A 26,181-nucleotide genomic window follows, 5' to 3' on the forward strand; every position below is an offset into this window, starting at 1 on the left:
TTTCTGATACTATCTCTATATGTAGACGATATCCTGTTAGCTGGTAATGACATGCAATTATTGATATTGACTAAAGATTGGTTATTCTCGAACTTTGACATGAAAGACCTCAGTGAAGCCAACTTTATTCTTGGGGTAAAAATCATCAGGGATCACCCTAAGAAATTTTTAGGCTTGTCTCAAGCAACCTATATACAAAAGATCTTATAGCGGTTCAGGATGAAAAATTCAAAAGCTGTTGAAACCCCTATGGATAAAGCTACCAAGCTAGACAGGAAATCGTGTCCTCAGACTGAAGCTGAGAAATTGGCTATGTCCTCAGTACCTTTTGCAAGCACAGTAAGGAGCTTAATGTATGCTATGCTTTGCACAAGACCGGATATTAGCCATGCAGTTGGCATAGTCAGCCGTTATTAGAGTAACCCGGGACAGTCTCATTGGCAAGCCGTCAAACGTATATTCCACTATCTCAGAGGAACAAAAGACTTAATCTTGTGTTATGAAGGCACAAGCCCTGAGCTCAAAGGATATTCAGATGCTGCTTGGGGTAATGATGCCGACGAGGGAAAGTCCACTTCTAAATATGTATTCTTACTCGGATGAGGAGCTATCTCATGGTCGAGTAAGAAACAGACATCCACAACTCTTTCATCTATGGAGACCGAGTACATTGCATGTTATGCTGCAGTTTAGGAGTGTGTATAGGTTCGCAGATTTCTATTGAGTCTGGGTGTTGTACCGAGTGTTCGTCAGCCAATATCGCTGAAGATAGACAATATTTCTGCCATTGACTTGACAAAGGACCCTAAACACCACCAGAAATCTAAGCACATTGAGATCAAGTATCATTACATCCGTGATCAAGTGAGAGATAAGAAGGTCGCCCTCAGCTACATTCCTACTAAGGAGATGATGGTTGATCCCATAACAAAACCTATAGCTAGAGATCTATTTCAGGTTCACGTCAGGCAGATGGGATTGAGGAAAGCTTGACTGATGTACTTGTTTTGTAGTACCTTTGATCTTTCATTAATGAATATTATATTCCTTTTATTCAGTATTGAACACTAATATAACTAGGTATGAAGATCATCAGCATTTACCTTGAAATCATGTACGATTTCTATTTTTGTTGGCAGGCCGGTCACCCACTCGCACGGGTTGACCAACCTTGAATGTACAAGAGAGGTATACTCGGGGCTATGTTTATACATTGAGGTATGAACTTCCCTTTATTATGAATAATAAAAGATGAGGATATGAGTGAGTCGTATCCGCCTACAATCTTATAAAGATTGAAGATGAGACTGATAAAGTCGAATAACATAATCACACCATTCCATTACATGCGATCAATGTTATGACTTGAAATTAAAGTCAGGTTATGAGGTTATGAAATGAGTCGTACCTCATGTAGAATGATCTGCGTATTGTAGACCAGACATTCACCCAGTATTGTCTACTTTACGACGTGGATTGTAGCCACGTGATGGGACCTATTACCTACAGATTGCTTTGATTCGATCTAATCATTGCAAAGTACGAGTAGCCAATCCCGTAGGTGACTCTTTGTGTCCTTAGTTACCCTCCTCTTGTGTATATGAGGATGAGATTGAGTGTTGCTACTTTAGTATACTATGACGAAAGGTATTTGATTGGACAGACTCAGTTATGCTAAGAAAATGGCTTGATTAATTTCAAATTACACATCTGCGTGGGGAAGATCCCGTGACAGCTACACCAAGTTTCTAGAACTATAAATACGCACTTGAAGACTTATCCACCAGCAGTATCGAGTTGTTTTTATTAGACTTTTACAAACAATATTTTTCTTAAAAAGCATATATATATATATATATATATATATATATATATATATATATATATATATATATATATATATATATATATATATATATAAGTATTGCTTTAAATTGGTTTCAATCGAAGTTTGTGAAAAATCAAGTTTTCAGAATAACTCGATAAGTTGGATAAGTGCGTATGTTGGCCGAGTACTCCAGATCGGGAGTCAACTCCATCCAGTGTGGTCATGCGGACTAGGACAGACATTGCAAAGCTTGGGTTATTGAGTACTAGTCAGGTGGTCACTTAGTACTTAAGCACCTATGAGGAGATTATGGTGATCCAGTTGGTCCCACGCCTCTGATTCTTTTGATCGTGATGTTTGGTTCTTTGATTGTTATTAGGCAAGTTAGATGGACAAATTTATGTGCCTATCCCACAATGTGATTGAGTGGGAGATGTTGGACGTAGGCCAGTGGGGCCCACTTGTGAGCAATCACTAGTGGGTACGTCCCATGTTTTCTCCGGTCTCTTCCTTTGAATTAAATTTCAAATTCAAATATGAATTTGATATTTAATTGAAGATAGGGATTTGATCGGATTATTTGGCCTTATCCCAATCTCACCCAAACTCTCTTTCCTTTGTTATAAAAAGGAATGCGCTTCTCTCATGTAAAACATTGAGTCATACGATAAACCGAGAATATACAGAGAGATGTTGTGTACGCTATAGTCTGTCCATTTTAGCTTGTCCTTGGGACGATCTGATCCATAGATCGCAATCCGGGGCCACTATATACCGTAGGATCAGAGGTGTGAATAATTTCATCTGCTCCAGTAGTAGATAGGTGAGCCGTTGAAGCACCGTTCTTCTGCTTTGTGAGGGTTCCAAACTTCGTGTAGACCGTCAGATCTTGAGGGCTCACCTTCCGCGCTTCCCAACAAAAGTTTTCATTGACTACAACAAATACCTTAATTCTAAGGTTGAAAAAGTCTCACGTGTCATGGTGCAAAAGAAGTACATGAAGATGTATTTAAATGAGAAAGCAAAGATAAAATCTCTTTTGGCATCCGTCTCACGTATAAGTTTGGCTTCAGATTTGTAGACGATGTCTAATTAAAAGAAGGGGTACATGTCATTGACCGCACAATACATTGATGCATATTAAAATAAGTGCAACACAATCTTTAACTTCCGTCATCTTTCTCCCTTATATTGGTTTAATTATTTCAATTTGCATATATAATTGTCTTTTAAAGTAGGGCATCAATAAGAGTATCTAAAATTATATCAGATAATGCATCTGCAAATGATAGTATAATTTCTTACTTGTGAAACTAATTCAAGTCGATTGACAAAATATTTTTTAATTGAAGAATATTCCAAGTTCCATGCTATACCTATATACTAAATTTGATTGTACAAGAACTGTTAAAATTAATTGACCCTACAATAGAGAATATAAGAAAGCTTTAAATATATAAGGGCGCCACCTTCAAAACTTAGTTTATATAATGATATACTTTAATGTTTGAATTTTAAGTTTAAAAAACGTTGAAGTTGGATGCATGCAGGCATTGGAATTTAACTTTTGAAATATTGGATTCAGCTGTGGAGTTGAAACTTATATTTCATGAATATGCGACACATAATAAAGCGTACATCTGGTTACCTATAGAAGATGATTAGACAAGAGCTAAACATGTTCACGGGTTTCTGAAAATTTATTATAATTACATGAAGATTTTTTCCAAAAATAAATACCCTACCATAAATTTGTTTATTCCCTCCCATTGGAAGATTAAGGAAGCTCAACATACAAGTGTCATCATCACAGGTCCAGATTTTCTACAGACAATAGTTGAAAGTATGCAAATATAATTTGAAAAGTACTAGTATAAATATCATTTGTTAATGGCGCCAGTTGTTGTTCTTGATCTGCAAAGCAAGATGGGGATGGTTAGTTTCATTTTCAAAAAGATTTATTCGCCTGAAAAGGCAATTACAGAAACCACCAATGTTCGTGATGTGATTGAAGAATTATACAGTTGGTATGTTTGTAAATTGGCCAGAACACAAGATATAGAACTTAAACAACTTGAAAGTGGTTATAATTCATCTGTGGGTAATACCAATGTGTTTGATGAATAATTTTCGACATTAGAGTAAGAAGAATTAAACAAGCATACAGCCAAGTCAAAATTAGACATATATCACAATGAGCCAATTCTAAAGGCCTCAAACAGATATTTTAAAGTTTTAGAATGGTGGAAGATAAGAATTCGTGAAGCAAAATACTATACATTCTCGTTGTTGACACGTGACATTTTATCAATTCTAATTACAACGGTAGCATCAGAATATGCATTTAGCACGAGGAGTGGGGTCGTGAACAAATATCAAAGTTCTTTTGCATAAAAAAATATAATTAAAGCACTCATTTGTACACAAGATTGGTTGCGGCCGATTTGAAACAGTGACACTTTTAATGCTAAGGATGCGGACAAGGACGATGATGAGATTGAGAGTCTAGGCAAGATTGCACCTCCATTTGTTTGAAAGAGGCTGATTATTTATATTTTGTTTTTATTAGTAGTATTGAATGGATTACACTTTTAAATCATTGGTTTAACATTTGTCATATTTTGTTAAACATTTATTTCTAAAATATTGATGACATTGAATGGATTACACTTTTGAATTTATTGTAATTTAAATTATATGTATCGTTCATATCTTGTTTTTAAGCTTTTGGTTGTTACTAAAGATAGTTCAGCTCGACTCGCCTCAACTTGATCCAAGCTTGACTCGACTTGAACCATCGTGCCAGGGCGAGCTAGCACATTGAGCCTGAAGGCCTAGCCGAGCTTCGAGCTGGGGTTAGACTGAGACTCGACTCAATGTACAGCTCTACATGTGACAAGAACAGCCCTATAAAGTGGACAATATAGAAGGACAATTTTTTTAAATTTTCCAATAACACTTGGAACCGATGGACAATTCAAATCAATTAACAGGAATTCCACGTCCACTTGCACTTTTTAACTTCTGTTATTGCTGGTGCTATGAGAGCGCCCCAAAATGAGAAACAGAACTGGGACGAAAAGAAAGGAAAAAAAGCGAGTTCCACTGAAATTGCAAGAATCAAAATGGTAACTGGAATCAACGATCTCCATTTTTACCTGCAATGTCATCTAAATCATGCAACAAATGTCCATTTTTACCTGCAAAGCAATCCGCAGCAGCACAACCGCCGTCCACATTCTAGGCATACATCCAAAAATCCGCTAAGGCAACCAAATTCTGGGTGTATCCAAGGAGACAATAAGATACAATTGGTATTCTATACGAACAGCAATGAGCTGGAGGTTGATATTCATCACTATATACACTTAGTGGTCATCAGGCTGCTTGTATTTCCATCATGGGATTCAAATGCATATGGTGCACTTGGGGATTCATAAGCATATCTGCACAAAACCCAATACAAACTACGATTTCTGTGTTATATATCCAACGGCAAATAGAAGGCCTCAGATATCAAATACTGCGTATAAATGCATTTTCTTTCCCAAAATGGCATAAAGTGAAATGCGAAAGCCAACATCTGAACACACCATATCTTAAACAGCCTTCGAATGACCCAAAACCAGAACTGCTTGAAGTACAAAATCCCAATATACACCCATATACTTTGCTCCATGGTGTATAACTTGATGCAGCAATTTTGCTAACATGCTTTCACTGACTCATTAGTAACAAAAGGAGACCGTTGGAAAGAAACGCTCGTGTGCTTGCTACATTCCATCCTCATGTTTAGTTGTAAAACAAGAATCTTAAATCTTCTTCTGTTAGTCGTCCCATAGCTTGAGAAGAACCTCCAACAGTCCTACATATCTCATAGGACAGGGAAATCAGTTTTCAAAGCAGATTTGCAGGTTCAATCTTTAAAACACTTTGAATTCTAAGCTAATTAGCAAATCAATGTCTTACACTTCAAACATCAGTTCCTTCTTCTCTTGCAACCTCAGAATCCTCTCCTCGATTGTATTTTCAATCACAAATCTAATGGTTCTGAGATCCAACAAGCAGAATGACATCATCAGTCTACAAAAGGTCATGGAACGAGGGTGATGGCTTTGAGTAGAAAGGGAGTACAAGAGCACCTGATTGGTTTAAATTGTCCAATTCGGTGAATTCGATCTTGAGCCTGTTGCTCCACAGCCGGATTCCACCAAGGGTCCATCAAGAAAACCTAAGCACGGCCATGTAACCAACCAATTAGAGCCAACCGGCACCAAAAAAAAAAAAAAGGAAGCCAAAAAACAAAAAGGGGCAGGTATCCAAGATATAAAGTTATTTAAAGACATGAATCTAAACTACATACTCTGAGAACATATTCGGTATATATATAAAAAAAAGTTTCTAGGCCTGCCAATCTTTAAAAACATCTGGTTACAAGAAATCTGAAGAAGAATGAAAATTGAGCAAAATCAAACATTGTTAGAAGTTCCTGTTATACGTGTTTAGTTTATAATTTATAACAGCAGGATACACGAACATCTTTGAAAACATAACAACAAAGAAGTAGGCTCGGGAGAGTGTAGTCAACTTTGTGGAAAGGAAGTTTAACTGTTTAGGAGTTTGGGAGCATTTAGAAAGAACCGGGAACAATATACTTTTCCTCAAGTGCACATTTGAAAATTCCTCTTTCAACATGGATGGGATGCACTCCCACTCAATCTCAACAAGGAATAAGAACAGCACCCAGTTTTATCACTATTGAGATATGGGGCAGAAACAAAATGGAATAACAGATTCCTGCCAAATGTAGTTTGCATTTTCCATGCCATTGCAAAGTCAAAGCAGATGGTTATATAAAGATGGTAAGTCATAAACCGTAAATTGCAAGATCATAAGATTTTTATAATTTTTTAGAAAATACAGAAAAATTCAGAACAACATTAAAATCTTTAAAAAATAGGATACGATATATGTGCCAAACATTAAAATATTATACCAACACAATGCCTACTGTTGTTTAGAAACAAAGAATTAGTAGGTTTTTGGACTTAAAAAGTTCCAAGCAAAACACTCAGTCTATGTCGAATTTTCAATCGTGTCAACATCTTCATCTTGACTATAAGCATCGGCATTGTAGTCTTCCATGTATGATGTTATTTTAAAAGATACAAAACTCAAAATTCCCTCACACAACTGATTACTACAAGCGCGTGAGACATTATTTGGGTTAAAAGCCCCCAAAGTACCTTCAATTTTTTTCATCTCATATGAAACGTTGAAATCAAATTAGTTTAAGGAACTAGGTGCTCACATATGATGCCACCGTGAGATTGAGGGCCACACCTCCAGCTTTCAAGCTCATCAGAAAGATCTTACAGTCCGGCTCATTACTGAATTTCCTTATTGCCTCATCTCTAGCGACCATGCTCATACTCCCTACCAGCTGAACACATTTAATGCCAGACTGCAAAAGGTTCAACACACCAATTCAGCATCCTTGTTCTTTTTTTCCTTTTACCTTTTTTGAAACTCTACAAAGATGTCCATCGTTGCTTTACCTTCTGAAGGGAGTAGTTTATCAAATCCAAGAATGAAGTGAACTGGCTGAATACAATTCCTTTGGCAGAACCATCCCTTTCAACCATGGACCTGATTTCTTCCCTCTATACAATCATAATCAGAAAATGGTTAAGATTAAAAAAACAAAAAAGCAAAAACAAAAACATGAATTGCATAAATTGAACATGAAAATATAAGGAATTTTGAAAGGAGATAGCCAGCATTTCCTTGATTATCTTGTTTTCCTATGACCATTATAAGCTTGTAGGCCTAAACTCATGATCATAACATTGTGCAGAAAGCTGAACAGAGGATAATCATATACTAGCTAATTAGATCCTACGTGTTTTGGCACCTATGTACATTAAACCTTTTTGAAAGATACCCGTGTACATGAAACTGCAAAAACTAAAATAGCCAATCATGTCTAATCACTTTTAAGCTACCCGAATGCATATAAACACATGCATAATAGCACTTACTAGAAACCAGGATTTTAGATGCAGTAGATAAGACTGAAGACTTGAAGCATGCAACATCGCATCTCTAATTTCAATGTAGTCCTATAACGTCCCAGATTTTTGCCAACTGGGAATTGGACATCCTTGGGTATTACCTTTGATTTTTCGACTTGAGTGCATGTTTGTGCATGCATTAACGTATGTTTGGGACCAAAAGGAGTGATTTGGGGTCCAACAAAACCATCCAAAAGAATGAAAGTTTAAAATTTTTCAGAACGTGAGCCAACCCCAGCGGTGTCACCGCCAAAAAAATGACTTTCTGGATAGTCCCCGGCAATGCCACCACGACAGTGGCATGCCACTGCCAAAAATTGGACAGTAGGCGGGGTTACCACCGCCGAATTGGCATCCACCGCCACCCCCTGTTCAGCAATTTTCTGCATACGCAGATTTTGACAGTTTCAGTGCACTGACTTTAAAAATTCATATCTATTTTTCTACAACTCCGATTGAGGTGATTCAAAAGCCAGATTGAATCTTCATGAGTCTAGTTTTATATAATAAATAAATAAATAAATAAAAACAAGATTTAAATAAGGTTAAATTGAGGGCATTTTAGAAACGGTACCAAAAATCTTAATTTCTGGCAGCTGGTACTTCCAAAAATTTTAGAATTCTTCTAAATCTCAAAATATAATGAAATTTGGTGGAACTAAAGTAGACTTGATGATGAACTACCATAAAAATTATAAAAATAATCTAGTAATTAAAAATACTAAAAACATTACTGGCAACAGACCTGTTAAAACTGAAAATTTTTGCAACTTTATGTTGCCGATGGACCGCACATATCTTTTTCATCTTAGGGTTTTTATATTCGGTGTCTTCTTAAGAATTGTTAGGGATCATCTTATATGATACATTTTACTCACTCAAGTAGCATAAGTAAATTAGAGTTCTTGATTAGGGTGATTATGATCGAATCTTCATTTTCGCTAGTTGCGATAGGCCACACTATGAACTTAGCTAAAACAAACTCTAATCATTGCACACAAGAAATCTCCCTACCCAATTCATTCCACAAATACCCCGATTATCCGAACAAGCTTTAAGCCGCTCGTTAATAAGCCACCAGTCCCAAAACTATAGAATAATGCCTGTCTCACTAGGCTCGACGCCCATCGCGGGTGGTGAACCAAGAAAGTGTCCAAAACTGCTCAACTTAGGCCAGAGGCCGTGTGCTTGGAATACATGAATGCCCCAAGCTGAAACCTTAAACTTAAGTGAAACAAACCTTCCACTCTCTCGCGAAGCTGTGACTTTTCGACCGTTGGATCGCAGCCAAACTCGATGTGCGAGTTAAAGATATTTCCCTGCTCATATCCGTATAGTTGTGGCCCCAATCGATCACCGACAACCGTCATTCGTAAGTGAGGCCCCCACGGGTAATCGAAGCGACCGATTGTCGCCCGGTTGTGATGAAACATAGATCCCATAGTGGGACACCTACCCCCGGCGTAGATAAGCCAGTAGGCCCCCAGAAAGACCTTGTAAGTTGGAAACAACCCCCTCCAGGATTAGTATAATGAATAAAGGGCCATTGGGGCCATTTTCATCATTTTTGGCCCTATAAAAGGGCCTCATTTGGACTCCCCCTCTCTATGCGAATTTTCCCTTAGCCAAGGAGTGAAAGAGGAAGAGAGGAAGAGAGGGAAAGGAGAAATGGTGGAGCCCGGTGTTGGATCACAACGTCCAATCCCCATGCTCATCGAATTTTGAAAGATCTCTCATCTATGCCCGATTTCATGTCTTCCACGGATGAAATCCGAAGATTTTCGGTCGGATTCTCCACTCCTTGCTTGTAAAAGGTTCCTTAGTTATCCTTCTACCTCTTTCTTTCATTTCTTGCAATTTTAAGCCATTAGGGTTAGAAACCCCCTTTCATTTCCTTTGATTTTCGCAAACCCTAATGTTAAGGTTTTGAGTCACGATTATCGATCGGAGCGGTCCATACCCTTGCGAGAGCCGTAGTCGAACTCAACTCCGGTAGGATTTTGGTTGTGCACCGATTTCGGGTCCCAATTCGTCGAACCAAGTTGAAGGATCATTCCAATCGAGTTAGTTAACCCATAATACGTTGTTTAATGCTTAATTAAGATTAAATCTACATCATTAATGATAGTCATGTACTTTAATTTAGGTTTGAAGTGTTTTCTCCAAATTCCTGACATTAAGGCTGCATCCGAGTCGAGGATTTCAATTCTAAGGTGAAGATCTACCCTCAAGCTTTTACTTGATATTTTAAAATAACTAAATATCTTGTTTGCTATTTGGTTGATAACATGTTCAATGAAATGCTTGAATGACATGAAAATCTTAATATTATAATTATTCGATGTTGAATGCTTAAAAATGCTAATATGATTGAATTGTGTTGTTGTGGTGGATCGAGCTTCGAAAATTATTTAAATATGTGGATATGCCGCTTTAGGGAGGCTATCCTAGGCTTATACGGCCGACCGGAGTTGAACACAAACGATCAGCAATAGTTGGAGCTACACGGAATGCTTTGCACCTAATGTCGATTTGCCCGGGGTCCTTTGTAGTTGATCGCATCAGTCTAATGCAAGCTCGATCATTCTCGTGCTTGGTGATTGTATAACATTCAATAGAATCTGGGATATCACCGTTACCATTGATTTAGTCTACTCATAACCATTAGTGCATTATGATCACCAAAGACTCATAAGCCGTGCATAGTGGTATGGGATACCATGTTCGAGTTGTCGGCCTATGCTGGGGTGACGAGCCTCCCCATAGTGATCATTGAGCACTGATAGAGGTGATAGTCTGTTGTTCGAACGGCCCCCGTCAAATTACTCGGCTGATGGTTCCGTGTCAGAGTACTGTTCGAACGATCGAGTGTGGGTGGAATTGGGTGACGAGCCATTTTTCTTTGTATTGATTTAGTTTTGAGTGACAAACCTGCACCTCTAAATTAATTTTGTCATACTCAGTATTAGGTAACGACCCGTATCGTGTTGATACCTCAATTTGGATCAAGGGAAACTGGTGAGGAGCCGCCACGTGCCGCAACAAACCACGTGATCCAAATAATGACTCATGATATAACAGCGGTATCTCAACTTCATCAACCTGCTATATGAACTTGGACTAATAATCACTTGGCCAATCATGCATTAGAATAGGATATTGAACTTCGACGTTGGAGTCGCTTGTGAGGGAGTGTTGGCATTTGCATAATAAGCGTTGAAGTCGCTTGCGAGGGAGTGTTGGATTGTAAGGAGCATACATCATTTCATCATAACATTAATATACTTACCAACTAGATTAGGAAACTGTTTGTTTGTTATGTCATCATTACTGGCGCTTAGTTGTGTTGATAACATGTGTAACTTGCTTAGTAGTTTTGCGTTAAAGATAACATGCTTGAGTGTATTACACGTATGAATATGTATTTGTTGTAAAACCGACTAATCACTAAAATGTCCCAAGTAACAATCTTCGGGATATTTATTCACTATGTTGGCATTTAACGCCTACTATTTGACATTGCAGATAACTCGGGAATATGACCAATTGGTGTTGCGCTTGAGGCGAGTAAATCCCTTGCTTCTTCCCGCTTGGTAGTTGTTTTTTTGTTCCTATTGTAATTATTGTAATTTGTATAATTCTCACATGGGTGATCACCATTTTGGAATTGTAACTTTTGGGTGTTAGCCCTATATTTTCAGATTTTATTATCTCTACCTCGCTTTGGTTCCGCTAATTTGAAATGTGTTACTCTGATTATTTATGTATGAAATAAATGTAAATCTAAATGAAGACACATGTGTATTTTATTAGGTTAACACCGGGCAACTTGGGATCGGAGTCTATGTACTCGGGTGCCGATTTTCAGGGTGTTACAAGTCCTATGTGTACTTAAGTTTTATTTAATTTTTCTGTATCTAATGCATGTAAACACATGCATAGTAACACTTACTAGGAACCAGGATTTTAGATGCGGTAGATAAGATTGAAGACTTGAAGCATCCAATGTTGCATCTCTAATTTCAATGTACAATCCTATGTGCACTATAAGTTTTATTTAATTTTTCTGTATCTTTCCTATTTGATGGCTAAGCTGAGATCTCAATATTAGGTACCATATGTTTGAAATGCTAGGGAACAAAGCTCCACTGCTTAGAAGAGTGGAGTTCAAACGGCAGTGTGGAAGTCTATGCATGCAAAGAGGTCCCCATATATAATAACATAATATATTTGTATGTATGTGAAATTTTCTATATTAGATATGTAGGTGAAACCTAACATTTGATCCCAACATGATGCAGGACAACTAACCACTAGCTCTAAAAGCTCAAACTATTAAAGTATGGCAAATTTATCCCTTTATCTCATAACCCAAGCCCCACATCTCATGGGTTAGGACCTCGGCTGAACCCCCCTCATGGGCCCCAAATCACATGGGCCGCCCACCCCGAGTGTGTCCCCACGTCCCACGGGCTACCCCACTCGAGCCTGGTGTGAAATGCGCATTAATCACCCCCGGTGAGGAGTCTCAAACACGATACCTCCCCCATGGGCCCCAAATCACATGTGTCACCCACCCCGAGTGTGTTCCCGCATCCCACGAGCTACCACGCTCGAGCCCGGTGTGAAAATGCCCTTGCATTAATCACCCCCGGTGCGGAGTCTTGTACACGAGACCTCCCACTTTGATACCAATTTGATGCAGGACAATTAACTACTTGCTCTAAAAGCTCAAACTGTTAGAGTATGGCGAATTTATCCCTTTATCTCATAACTCAGGCCCCACATCTCATGGGTTAGGACCTCGGCCGAACCCCCTTTGTGGGCCCCAAATCACATGGGCCGCCCACCCCGAGTGTGCCCCCGCATCCCGCGGGCTACCCCACTCAAGCTTGGTGTGAAAATGCCCCTGCATTACGACAACACCAATCATTTCAGGAATATATACCAAAACACCAAGAACCACCCGGAACTCCTCTTAACCAACCCCCCCCCCCCCCCCCCCCAAAAAAAAAAAAAATCCTCATAAACAAAGAGGAAAGCATCACTTGGCCCAAATTATGGAAGAACAATAAAACAGCAGATGGCCACACGAGTGGGAAGCTCTGCACCACCAAACTTGCAAAAGCTGAAGATCTGACTGGACCCAAACAGGAGTGTTTCGAAAGTTTAAATATCATCCGTCTCTTTAAGTTTAAATATCTCCTTTAGAATTTATGCAGTCAACACATATTTAGATTTGAGACTCACATCAGAGAATTGCAAAGTTTCTATCGAGAGGAGTTAATTTTTCTAAGAGCTTTTCAGTGATGGTGTTCATCATGAGAAATTCAAAAAGAAGAAAGAAAACCCAAATTGAAAGATGAAGAAGAGATAATATAGTTATGACTGCAACCGTACCAAAGCTTCAATTTTTGTGCTTGTCTTAAAGTCTTCAAGATGGATTCTGTGAAGAATACTTGAGCGCTTAAAACCCTTGACAGTTGTCACAGGACTCTGTTCCCCTGGACTCCTCTTTGTTGTTAAATCAACAGTAAGTGGTCTTGAACATGATGGGCATGAAACCTGACCCAATGCTGTAGAGTAATCCAGCAAACAAGCCTTACAGAAGACATGCTCACACGAGGTGACCTGAAATAGGAATAGAAAAATGCCAAGATAACAAGAATTTGGTATGTGATAAGAACTTTGCCAAGCCAACACACAACTGGAATGAGCAGGACATCCAAGCCATGCACGACGTGGACCCCACTCTGTAGGCCTGCCCAACAACCAGGTCGGCCATTTCATCAGCAGGATCACATATGTAACAATGTACAGTATAAAAGAAGTCGCCAATGGTTCATATTCAACATGAAGAGCCTGATGAATTGACGAACATGATCCATTTGCAGGCAAGGCCTGCCTGATGAACAGCTTGATGCCCCACAACATGCTGCAATGGCTTCTATGCCTTGTCTAGAGGTGCTGTAGAAGGCATAGTTGGGTTTTCAGAATGCATACAACAGATTGGATGATTAAAGACATTATCATTGATGTATGCTCAGGAATGGAAAATTGGTAAAAGATAACGTGTTCAACTTATCACTGATGTCAGGAAGGATAGCTTACCACTGGATCCTCAGATGGTTCGTGACAAATGCCACACTCCTGTTCTTCAACATTTTTACTTCCATCAGGTGGTGACGCAGTTTTAGAATAGATAACAAGGTAAGGGTGGTCAACTGCCTGGAGTTACAAGAGATGGATCAATCAGATGAATTGATGAGAAACTAGACAACTACAGTACTGGGAGATTTCCAAACACAAGCACCCATCAATTCCTCTATTTTAAACGAACAGAAATATGAATAACAGAAGCCGGAAACAATAAAGTTTTGATACGCTCAAAACAAGCAGAAGTGGCCAACAATAAGAACTAGGGACATCTTTTTGTGAAACAAAAACATCTTAGATCCTTCTTTTTTTGAAAAAGTAAACATTTTAGATTCTTAGTGTCCAATTTAGTAAAAAGATGTTGTTTAGTTCTCTTAATTGTTTTGTGTTTGTTGTCTTCAAATTTTATAATGGAAACATGTTGTTACATATGTTTAACTTCTGAATGTTCCATTGATGCAAACAAGTGCTACTTTACAAGGGGCAAATACATAAACTGAAACAATTTTCATGCATCTTCGATTAGAAAGTAAGAAAAGATGGTGATCTAAAAGGGCAAGGAGAAGACCCAAAAAGATGCGGGTGAAGGTAGCAAGAAAATTTGTGGTGACCAATGGTCTAACTGTAGTTATGGCCCTTCACAGAGTGGAATGGCGGAGAAGGATTCATGCAACCAACCCAATTAGTTGCAATAAGGCTTAGATGATGATGATGATGATCTTCGATTACATAGTAAAAGGTTTAAAAGCAAAGAAATGTGATAAATTAAAAAATATCATTCTATAACTCAAGATGATACCATATATGGAACAAACATTTTGTACCAGCATGCAACTTGGCTGGAGGCTGAAATTGGCACTATCTATTCCAAACTCAATCCAACTAGTCTGGAGTGTGTGTGTGTGTGTGTCCACAGGGTGCGTGTGAGTGTTTATCCCCACCTTTACGGGGTCCCCAAACCTTTTGAATGACACGTGGGATCATCAATCGATACGGTTCATTCAATAGAACCATTGGGAGCAACCCATGGTGCAAGAATCAAGCCAATCAGATGATCCTAACCCTTTGAAGGGGGTCAATTTGTTGCAAACGTCTGTTTACAATCCATAGTTCACACAGTTAAAATCATCAAACCAAGGCGCTATTTTGGAATCATAAGAAATTCACAGTCGGATCTATCGAATAGATGTTTCAAGATGATGATTGGACCTATTTTGTTTCTCCACTCAATCTTGATTGTCCATTTTCCATGTATTGATCAGAGATGTTAGGATCATCTAATTGGGGTGATTTTTGCACCATGCCTTGATCCTAGTTGTAAGAATGAATGAATGGTCAAATCGGCGATAGGACATCCCACGTGTCACTTAAAAGCCTCAGGGGCGTTGCTAATGTCCCCAAAGCTTTTGAATGACACATGAGATGCCTAATCTTCAATCAAGATGATTCATTCAATAATGCCATTGGGAGCAAGCTATCAGATGATCCTAACACTTTGAATGGAGCCAATTTTTCACAACCATTCATATTTTATGAACCATAGATTGTATGGTTAGAATCATCAAGCCAAAGCGCTACTTGGAATCATATGCAATGCAAAGTGGGGTCTATCAAATAAATGTTTGAAGATGATGATTGGACTGATTGCGTTTATCTGCTCAATCTTGATTGCCCATTTTCCGTGCTATCGATCTGATGTTTAGGATCATCTAATTGGCATGATTTTTGCACCATGGCTTGCCCCTGGTTGAATGAATGCATGGATGGTTCAAATCAACCATCAGCTGTCCCACGTGTCATTTAAAAGCTTTGGCAGCAGCACTAACCTCTCCTTCATCCCCATCTCCCCAAGGGTTGGTGTGGAACAGTGATCACCAAAACCTAGTTGACTCTGTTTTGGCCAAGTTTTTGTTTCATGACCATTATGCCTCCACTTTGGATAAGAATTGCATGCACCTGCCGCAGGCGTGTAAGGAGATCAAAGATATGAGCATAGTTGTTCATCAGGGTTCCCGCTTCAACATATCTGCAAGTCACAAGGCACATTATATCCACCCATATCAGGAAGCAGCAGAAGAAAACCATTCTCACTTCTTGAACATAAGCAAGGCTTTCTGCCAACATGGTTCTAAGAACTCAAGAAAGAGCAAGGAGCAGCGGCAGAGAGGAAACCATTCTCAAAAGAAATCAGTATGCAAAAGCAGCAGGGGAAGGTGTAAATGAACATTATTAATTATTTGATGTCCTATACAATCAGAAAACTAACATATGCACTGGTTCAACACTACATACACTCAATATAATAGAAGCCTGATTGTGATGTGCAGCATAACAAGTGGTGCCAGGGGCAGGATGACCTGGAGTTGGAGCACCCTCTCTAAGCAGATGGTATGAGGAATGCATCAAGGCTATCCAATCGTCCAATTGAGGCCCAGATATGGCCAATTGTGTGATCAGGCCCATCTAAGGGTTCAGTTTACAAATCAGGTCCAGATCAGACCATCAAAGGGTCCCTACATTAGATCATGACTATCCAGCATTCAGGTTAAGATTGAGCCTATCCAACCATATAGATTGAAGATCTGGACCACATAAGGGGACTAGATGAACATTGAGAAACTGGATCAAATCAAAGTCCTAAATCTTAATGGTTATTCTACACCGAATAAATGATTGGCTGGATTATGGGACTTGTAATGCAGGGGCATTTTCACGCCGGGCTCAAGTGGGGTTGCCTGTGGGATGCAGGGGCACATTTGGGGTGGGTGGCCCGTGTGAGGTGGTACCCATGTGATGTGGAGTCCACAAGGAGGGTTCGGTCGAGGTCCTAACCAGTGTTTTAAATATCAACGATATTGGCCGATATATCCCACGATATATCTTGTATACCAACTGTGCGATACGAAACTCACAAGTAGTGTGATATATCTCACATGTTCGATTCGGTGAGCATTTTCGATTTTCGATCCTTTTTTTTTCCAGTAAATTATGTTAAATTAGTGTCAAATTGTTAGAAATACATGGATTGGGAGCTTCAATTTTAAAATTTGGAGGAGATGGGCCGAGTTGCGGAAAGTTGAAAAAATCAAAATTTCCTACTTAGTCGCAAAATCGGTTGCAATCCTTATGTCCAAACATAAAATCAAACATGTATGTAACCTAATCCAGTAATTCTTCTTTTGCTTTTAAATGTATTGGTTGTGTTTCCACACGTCTTCTTATATTTATAAATTATATGAATGAACTTTGAATATACTTGCATCAATTCAGTTAGAAAACGCATAAATTAGGACCCCATACAAAGAAAACCTATTATGCGCACATTTTTGTAATGTTTTGATTTATAAGTGTGTGTTGATTTGTTTTTTAACAATCACTAAAGTTTCATTGAAAAAATCGACCAATTTTCCTATGTTTCCAGCAACAATAATACATTACGCGATACAACTGATATATCTCATGCGATAACCGATACATATCTGTATCCCAAAGGTGCGATACATAATGCAATACCGATATTTCGAACACTTGTCCTAACCCATGAGATGTGGGGCCCGGGCTATGAGATAAAGGGATTAATTCGCCACATCAACTTGCATCTAATCAATGGCCCAAATTGATACTGGTTGGATTGTGGGGCCATAGTCTAAAAGTACATATGTATAGGTCTTATACAACAATCATATAGTTTAAAAAGACTTGTACAAGTCCGAGAAAATGCTGAGTCATACTATGTGTATGTCTAAAGCTCTATGTAGTAGGGTTGTCTCTTTGGACTTTCATAAAGTTTCCTTATTTGGTTGTTCTTTACATGTGCATGTTGAGACAATTTAGGCAAGCTTATTACTTGGACAAATAGGCTTTTAGCCTGCTTTGTTAACCCAAACCAGGAATGGTACAAAGGATGCATGCATATAGCCATACATATAGGATGGAATGGACATTACTACGATTATTTTATTTTTTTTTGAAAGATGAAATTTTATTCAAGGCAAAAAGCCAAAAAAGACAACAAAAAGGCAAAAACCAAAAGGCAAAAGAAAAGAAAAGAAAAAAAACCAGGCCTTTCGTGTTCTTGAGAAGGGAAAATTCATTTAGAGGCAAGGCTCTTCTATATCCCTATAGTGAATTGTCATTAATCTACCTGTCATTAAATAAGCATTCTAAAGAAGGAAGCCAAAAGATGGCAACTAAATAGTCCAAACTAACTTAAGATCTCAAAGTACCATTCCTATGGGTCTTTCCATACACATTGCTAGTGAACTGTGGACCCTACCGTTGGCCACGTCTATATATATAGATTACACTACTGATTAAAATTCCCTAAATATCAGCCATCTGTCATGGTTACACAATTATGTGAATTATTGTTGCACAACCATATACAACTACCAAAGTAAGCAATTTGGTTGATCATGTAATGCCAATATGCCATATAGGGTCATTAAATGCTATGCCAGTCTATGGAGTATCAGAAACGTCACATGCATTGATGACCGGGTATATGGAAACATTTATCAACATTGGAGATACATGGAAAAATATCATTTTTTGAGGGAAACATTGGGGAATCGTTGGGGGAAAGGTGGACATCCTCACCATGCACTTGGAATTAGCCATATTTGGGCCCTATATACAATCAGGAAGGTTTAAATGGGCGGGCATCCACTCTCAACTGTTGTCTATGGTGTGGCCCACCTAAGTCATGGATTGGCCTGATTGTTAGGCCCATGGCTCACCATGGAAAGGTGCATCTGATTGATGGTATGGATGCCCATCACACATCACAGTGGGGCCCACAGAGCCCAACAGAAGCCCCCATGAGGTCGACCTCATAGTACCATTTCCCCACCCACACACACACACACACACACACACACACATCTTCCATTTTACAAGGGCCTAAACCTTGTGCTAAGTACAAAATAAATATATAAAATTTGTAGGCAATCAATAGATCGACCAATACCCATCAATATATAAAAATTTTAATTAATAATTAACAGTTACAAACACATTTTCCAATATGAAATGAGGAAATTAAGATGTCACCAATGTACCCCAATTTCCACTTTAATGTTACTTTTTTTCGCCACAAATCCATGTCAATGCGTGAGAATCATGGAGAGACGTGAATTTCCATTGCAATCCATGCTAACATTTACAAGAAAAAAAAAAAAAAAGAAGAAGAAGAAGAAGAAGAAGAAGAAAGACAGTAAATTTTCTATGGGTTTTTGTCACTTCTGAGTTCCGGCTTGTCTTCGCTTTGAATCAAGATTTCCCAAACTTACATTTTGATTTCATAAAAGCCAAAGGTGAACAAAATCGCCCAAGGAACAAATTCCCAAAAAAAAAATAAAAAAATCCACAACATGGAGATTTTGTGGGGTTTTTGGATTTTTTTTCCCCAATTTTCTATTCATTTTCACCTATTTACAAATGTTTCCTCGATATTGGGGATATTATTGCCGGTATCAGGGATAATATTGATGGCATTGTCAATACCATGGAACTTCTATTAGGGATTCTTCTCAAAATATCACTAGAATCGATAATATCGACAAATATCACTGATATTATATTGAAATTATTGACAATATATGGAAAATTTTAAAATATCAATGGTTTCGGTATTGGTGACCCGATAATAAAAGAATTATCAATAGTATCACCAATATTTGTAACTCTAATTCCAACTGGTGGTATAAAAAGTACAAGCTGTCTAATTGTACATGTAAGCCTCAAGTAGACATCCAATCTGTAAATAAGAGTGCAATCATCACCTAATTGGACTCTTGGACCCCACAGTCCAATTAGACCATTGATCCAAGTCTAGATTTATCACCAGATCCTTTAGGGGGCGTTTGGCGTAGGGTATTAGATGAGATCAGTGTTTTAAATATCGACGATATCGACCAATATATCCCACGATACAAGATGTATCCCACCTGTGTGATACGAAACACACAAGTAGTGGGATATATCCCCCATGTTCGATCCGGTGAGCATTTTTTTTCGATATTTTTTTCTATAAATCATGTTAAATCAGTGTCGAATTGTTACAAATCCATGATTTTTCATGTTTTGTATCCGTAAACCCTAAACCCTAAATCATGGATTGGGACCCTTAATTTCGATATTTGGAGGAGAAGGACCAAGTTGCGGAAAATTGAAAAACAATCCAAATCAAACATGTATGTAACCTAATCTAGTGATTCTTCTTTTGCTTTTGAATGTATTGCTTGTGTTTCCACATGTCTTCTTACATTTATAAATTATATGGATAGACTTTTAATTTACTTGCATCAATTCAATTAGACAGTGCATAGATTTGGACCCCATACAAAGAAAACCTATCATGTGCACTTGTTTTTTGTAATGCTTTGATTTGTACGTGCGTATTGATGTCTTTTCTTAATAATCACTGAAATTTCATTGAAAAAATCGACCAATTTCCAATGTTTCCTCATGTTTCCAACAACAGCGATACATTACGCGATACAACCGAGATATCCCATGCGATAACCGATGCATATCCGTATCCCAGGGGTGCGATACGTAACGTAATACCGATATTTCGAACACTGGATGGGATTAGGTGGGATAGAATTGCATTTGGTCTCGTGCAATTCCATCCAGCATTTGGAGAGGATGGCAAAAGGTTGGGATTAGGTGGGATGGAATTGCATTTGGTCCCATGCAGGAATTCAGTGGAGGATTTTGAAATCCACTACACATGTGGGCCCCACATTGATGCATGCGTTTATCCATGCCGTCCATCCATATGCACCGTTTACACGTGACATCCTGGTTATATATGTGTACAAGTGAACGACATCCGTTGTGAATTTGATCCATTGATTACAATTCCATGGTCCACCAAACATGATTTTGCTTAATCCGGTGTTTTCCTGTAGCAAAAATTTTATCCCAAAGATGGGATTGGATGGCTACAATACCATGGTATTTCCAGACATGCAATCATTGTGCAATAATGATGTTAATCCCATCTAATACAATTCAATACAATTCAATTCCACGGACCAAACACGCCCTTATCGAATCCAGATTCCCAATCAAGCCAATCTAGACCATTGACCTGATCCAAATCTTAAATCTGGATGCTTAGAAGTCGGAGTTGCCATGTGGGCCTAATCTCTGATCAGCCAACTTATGAGCCCATCTGATGGATGAGTGGTCTGGATGCATCATATATCATGGGGGCTATCTTAGGTGTCAAACAATGTCAAAATGGCATGAAATCGATCCCATTTGAAAGCCTACTGAGCTAGCTTTCAAATGAGCCAAAGATCATGAGACTGTAGTACAAATTGAGTGGGTTATGGCTTATTTACAATAGAATTGTATTGTTTTGAGAGGATTTAGGGGTATTGTAGTCATTATTACTATTTTATTAAACATATGGTGCTTACAACTAATGAATGGTTAAAGAAAGTTTAGCATTTCTTTTGCTTTAAGAAAATCATTTATACATGTGAAGCGGATTAAATTTTGGGATACAATTCGAACTAGAAGATCCATGGTTATGTGAATCCTAACCCGAAACTTTGAATTAGGTACTAACTACCAAGATGTTTCTTTGATTCATATGTCCTACATCCAGTATATTTAAAGGGGCTATGTGCAACTACCCTTGGAAAGCCCGAAACCCCTAGATGAATGCCTAGAGATTCTAGTCACGAATCTTTAAATTTATTTTATACCATATATGTTATGTATAGATATGGCTTTGCTAACATCCTCACCAACGCCCCCATACCTTTTATGTCACAATGACCTATTGTTGATCCAAACGATTCATTCATTCATACAACTAGGAGCAAGTCATGGTGCAAATATCATGCCAATCAGTTTGATCCTTAGCTTCCGATTTATACCATGAAAATGGATAGACAAGACTGACTGGAGAAACAAAATAGGTCCACTCACCATCTTGAAACATCTACTATATAGATCACACTTTGTATTTCTTATTATGCTAAAGTAACACTACTTAATCTTACATTTGACTCCATCTCATTAGAAGTGGTGATGTCCTTGGAAAAAGCTATATAAGAAGAAGAGATCAAGAAAGCAGTGTCAAAATTGGGAGTGACAAAGCCCCTGGGCCAGACGGTTTCCTGATTGCATTTTACTACCAAAATGCAGGGGCACCCTGGTGCTACCTGCGTAATGTTGTGGGTGCCGTTTTGGTACCTCAAAATGATTTAGGTATTTTGACCCCTATTAAGGGTGGACCACCCCTGCCCGCCCGCGTACATTTCCCCTTTTTCCTTTAGATTAAAGCTTTGATTTATGAAAATGCATGTTCCCCCAAGTTACTAAGATTTTTCAAAAGCTTATAATATAGATCTCTTCTTGATTTCTTTCTTCTATATTGTTTTAAGTGCTACATTGGAATTCTGAAAAGCAATTTGAATTTCCATTTGTGCCATACAGGAGGTACATGGTGAATTGGGGATTATAGTGGAATTGGAAAATTTAGGTTCGATGATTTTAGGTTGTTAGAATGATCACGCGTGTGACATGATCACACATGTGGGCACATGTGACATATCCACACGTGTGACGTAATCACATGTGTGGTCATCTTGATTGGGTTCAGTCTTTATGTATTGTGGGCGGTTGTACATGAGCCTTTGGCTCGTTGGCTGTGGTTTTTAACTATTGAGGGTATTCTTGTAATTTCACATTTTAAAGTAAAGCCCTAATATAATAAAACAAGTGGTGGGATGTGTGGGGCTACTTGAGCATCCCATTCTCTCTCACACATTTTTTCTCCGTCTTCTTTTTTGCTCCTTTCTTTCTTTCTTTCTTTTTCTCCAAAGTTAACATGGTATCGGAGCTATGTTGATCCATTTTTCTTCTTGATTTCTCACTACTTCATCTTACTTTTAAAAAAATAATAATAATAATCATTCTCTCTTGTGAGAAACCCTAACGTGTTTGGGTCTGACCTAACCTAATCTCTTCTAGTTGTTGTACCCCCATGTGATGGGTGGTGAAATTGTGTTTAACGAAGGTGTGTAAGGCCTGCATTTGTGTTCTATCCATGTGATGGGACAAAGTGGGCCATCTTTTATGAAGATTTTTGTCCAGTTCAGGCCCCTTTCTCCCCGTTGAACCCTCGTCGCCTCAAATTTGTATGTCTCTCTTTTATCTCTTGATTCTTCCTCTCCACATTTGTCTCCATCTTGGTTGCAATCAAAGCAGTTAATGCTGCATTCAAAGAAATCCGGTGAAAGACAGTAGTCCTTATCCAAGAGGGACATTTACTAGCATTTTTCAGCGAGAACCGAGAAGCTCAATGACACAAGGAAACATACGTATGACGTCAAGTTCTTTGTTCTGGTGCAAGCTCTGTGGTATTGGAGGTATTACTTTGTGCATCGAGTGCTTGTATTGCATTATGACCATGAAACCTTGAGATACCTAAACTCCAAGAAGAAACCAGGCACATGGCATGCCAAATGGAGTGCTTTTATCTAGGAGTTTACTTTCAACCTCAAGCATCATCGAGTGTGGAGAATAAGGTGGTAGATGTGTTTAGTAAGAAAAACATCTCTTTCCTACACTTATCGTTTCTATAGTGCGATTAGTGGAAAAAATGAGCTTATGCTACTAATAGAGAGTTCGAAAATCTCTTCACTGTTTTTTCGATGGGAGTTGTTACTGATTATCCTCAATTTGCATGACACGACAGTTTACTTGTTTTGTGACACGAGGTTGTTCATTCCAAAGGGCCAGTTGCGAGGGTTGGTGGTGCATGAATTGCACTTAGGAGGCCTTGGTGGTCATTTTGGTGTGTGGACAGGATGATTTTGATGGTTAAAGACTTTCTGTTGGCCAAGAATAAGGGACATGATCGTGATTCCATTTTCATTGTGGTCGATTATGTCTCCAAAGTGGTCGATTATGTCTCCAAAATGGCTCACTTTATTCTATGTAAGAGGACTTTGGATTCTATGCGCGATATCTTCTTTAGGGAAGTGGTCTGATTGCTTGGAGTTCCTAAGACCATTGTGTCTAGGATGTCAAATTGATGAGTTATTTTTGGAAGACACTCGGCGCCAAGATGGGAGCAAAGTTGAAGTTTTCAAGTGCGTACCATTCTCAGCCTGATGCTTAACCTGAGGTGCCCGACCAAAGCTTTAGAAACCTATTGCAATGCCTTTTGGGGAATCCTATAAGCACAACAACAGATCAATTGGGGCTTCGGCCAGGCACAGGTAGTCCAAAACACCTATGCCTTTTACTGCGCTGTCTACATCACTTCTAAGTTGTAACATGATTTATAGACGACTTTGAGATAAAGAATTTGCAGAGAGATAACAACTTACCACATTACGATCCATGTAAATATGTCACTCTTACTGAGGAAAGATTATTTACTTTATAAAGTGATAGATAGAAGAAGATACTTAGTTATAGCAGTATAAAGTAATTACAGAAGCAAACAGGAGATACGCACGTATTAAATTGTGCCTGACTTCGAGTATATAATGCTTCATAAAAGTCTTCTTCTGTATTATCCAGGTAATCCCGCCTCAAAGAAACCTAGAAAAAACAATGATATCAACATATATTGTCTTCTTTTTCTGGTTCCATTATGCATGGAATCTGGTTTAACAGAGAAATAACTGCCCCCAGGGGTATGTCATCCTAGCCATTAGGAAAAGGGTTAGAAAAACACTCACAATTCTAGGTGGAAGTGCAAGATCTGCAGCCCTGCCTTTCTTAGTACGCCTTAACACTACGCTTTTCAGGAGTTTGTGTTTTAGAAAGACCATGGCTCTTCTACCATCATTGACATACCCAGAAGTTTGTATCGGTTTAGCAACATACTATCATTAGGAAGAAGATGCCACATTAGTTCAAAGAAAAAAGGAAATATATTAGCCAATAAATTTGTTTCTATAAATATATGCTGAATAAAATAATAGTGAAGAATAAGAACAGTTAGAACAATCTGTAAAACTTACTCTGTTCCACCAGCAAAAATGCCTATTAGCTTTATGAACACAGTTCGGACAGTCAGTTGTGTAACTGTAATGTTGGCAATAGCAAAGATTATTTCCAAGAGTCAAAGAGCATGGACGTCAACAAGATTGCCTAAAAAATCCAATAAAGGCAGACAATATGCAAACTGATCTCATGAAATAACTGGTCAATAAGCAAAATCAGTTCGTCAGTATGAACTATGAAACGGGATTCTTTTTCTTATTTGGAGGATGGATAAGTATGTAAAATGATTTGATAAGAGAAAAAGAAAAGGCTGAAGATACAGTTACGTTTCTTAATGATCTGTATTGAGAATGCATGAGAAATAGCAGAGGTCCATCAACAGGTATCAAACTGGAACCTCATCAGAACAAAGTCAATAATCATATGAAAGATGAACCAAAATATAAATTTGCAAGCAACTAAAAAACTGCGTGTCATAAGAGTATGTCCACATTGACATTAAATTTCACCAAGACTCATGACAAAACCTAGCTTCAAACATGTTCTTGAATGTTGGCCTTCTCCAAAGTGGAGCATTGGATGTTGATCATTCCACTATTATAGTAATTGGATAGATCATTTGATTTAGAAAATAAAGAAAAAAGTTTTAAAAGGAGTCGTTGCCATGAAGACATAATGGCATCCACATTTTTCTAATAAAATTCTTTGTCATCTCTCTCACAAAAAATAAAAATAAAAAATAAAATCGAGTAAAGATTTACGTATTTTGAACTAAGGATGTCAAAGCTTTGATGTGTGGACACGTGAAGGGTAAAATGGGCAATTTGCCTGATTTGTGCAGGCTACATGTTGAGCACAGGGTAATGTGATTCTAAAACAAGTTGACACACATACGCCACTTCCAGTAGAAGTCTATATTATAAAAGGAGAGTCCCATTGAGACAACAAAGGTATATGTTTATGATGCAGGACAACTAACCACTTGCTATAAAAGCTCGAACCGGTAGAGCATGATGAATCAATCACTTTATCTCATAGCCCAGGTCCCACATCCCATGGGTTAAGACCTCGGCCGAACCCCCCTCATGGGCCCCACTTTACATGGGTTCCGCTTCACACGAGCCACCGCCTCACACG

General features: G+C 38.4%; 1 protein-coding gene across 1 annotated transcript in view; it reads right to left on the minus strand.

Annotated features, from left to right (window-relative positions):
- Positions 1–5,114: 5,114 nt before the first annotated feature.
- LOC131242682 (DNA repair protein RAD16) overlaps positions 5,115–26,181 on the minus strand; it is a 28,618-nt gene continuing 7,551 nt past the window's right edge. Inside the window, exons 5-15 of the mRNA XM_058241483.1 lie at positions 25,062–25,125; positions 24,777–24,923; positions 24,551–24,636; positions 16,015–16,084; positions 14,014–14,130; positions 13,303–13,533; positions 7,387–7,491; positions 7,140–7,292; positions 5,971–6,059; positions 5,798–5,878; positions 5,115–5,693 (exon numbers count right to left, since the gene is read on the minus strand). Of these exons, the coding sequence (XP_058097466.1) occupies positions 5,621–5,693; positions 5,798–5,878; positions 5,971–6,059; positions 7,140–7,292; positions 7,387–7,491; positions 13,303–13,533; positions 14,014–14,130; positions 16,015–16,084; positions 24,551–24,636; positions 24,777–24,923; positions 25,062–25,125 (1,216 nt within the window). The 3' untranslated portion in view covers positions 5,115–5,620. The remainder of the gene's footprint in view (positions 5,694–5,797; positions 5,879–5,970; positions 6,060–7,139; positions 7,293–7,386; positions 7,492–13,302; positions 13,534–14,013; positions 14,131–16,014; positions 16,085–24,550; positions 24,637–24,776; positions 24,924–25,061; positions 25,126–26,181) is intronic.

The sequence above is a fragment of the Magnolia sinica genome, chromosome 4 (genome assembly GCF_029962835.1).
Source record: "Magnolia sinica isolate HGM2019 chromosome 4, MsV1, whole genome shotgun sequence".
Classification (NCBI taxonomy): Eukaryota; Viridiplantae; Streptophyta; class Magnoliopsida; order Magnoliales; family Magnoliaceae; genus Magnolia; species Magnolia sinica.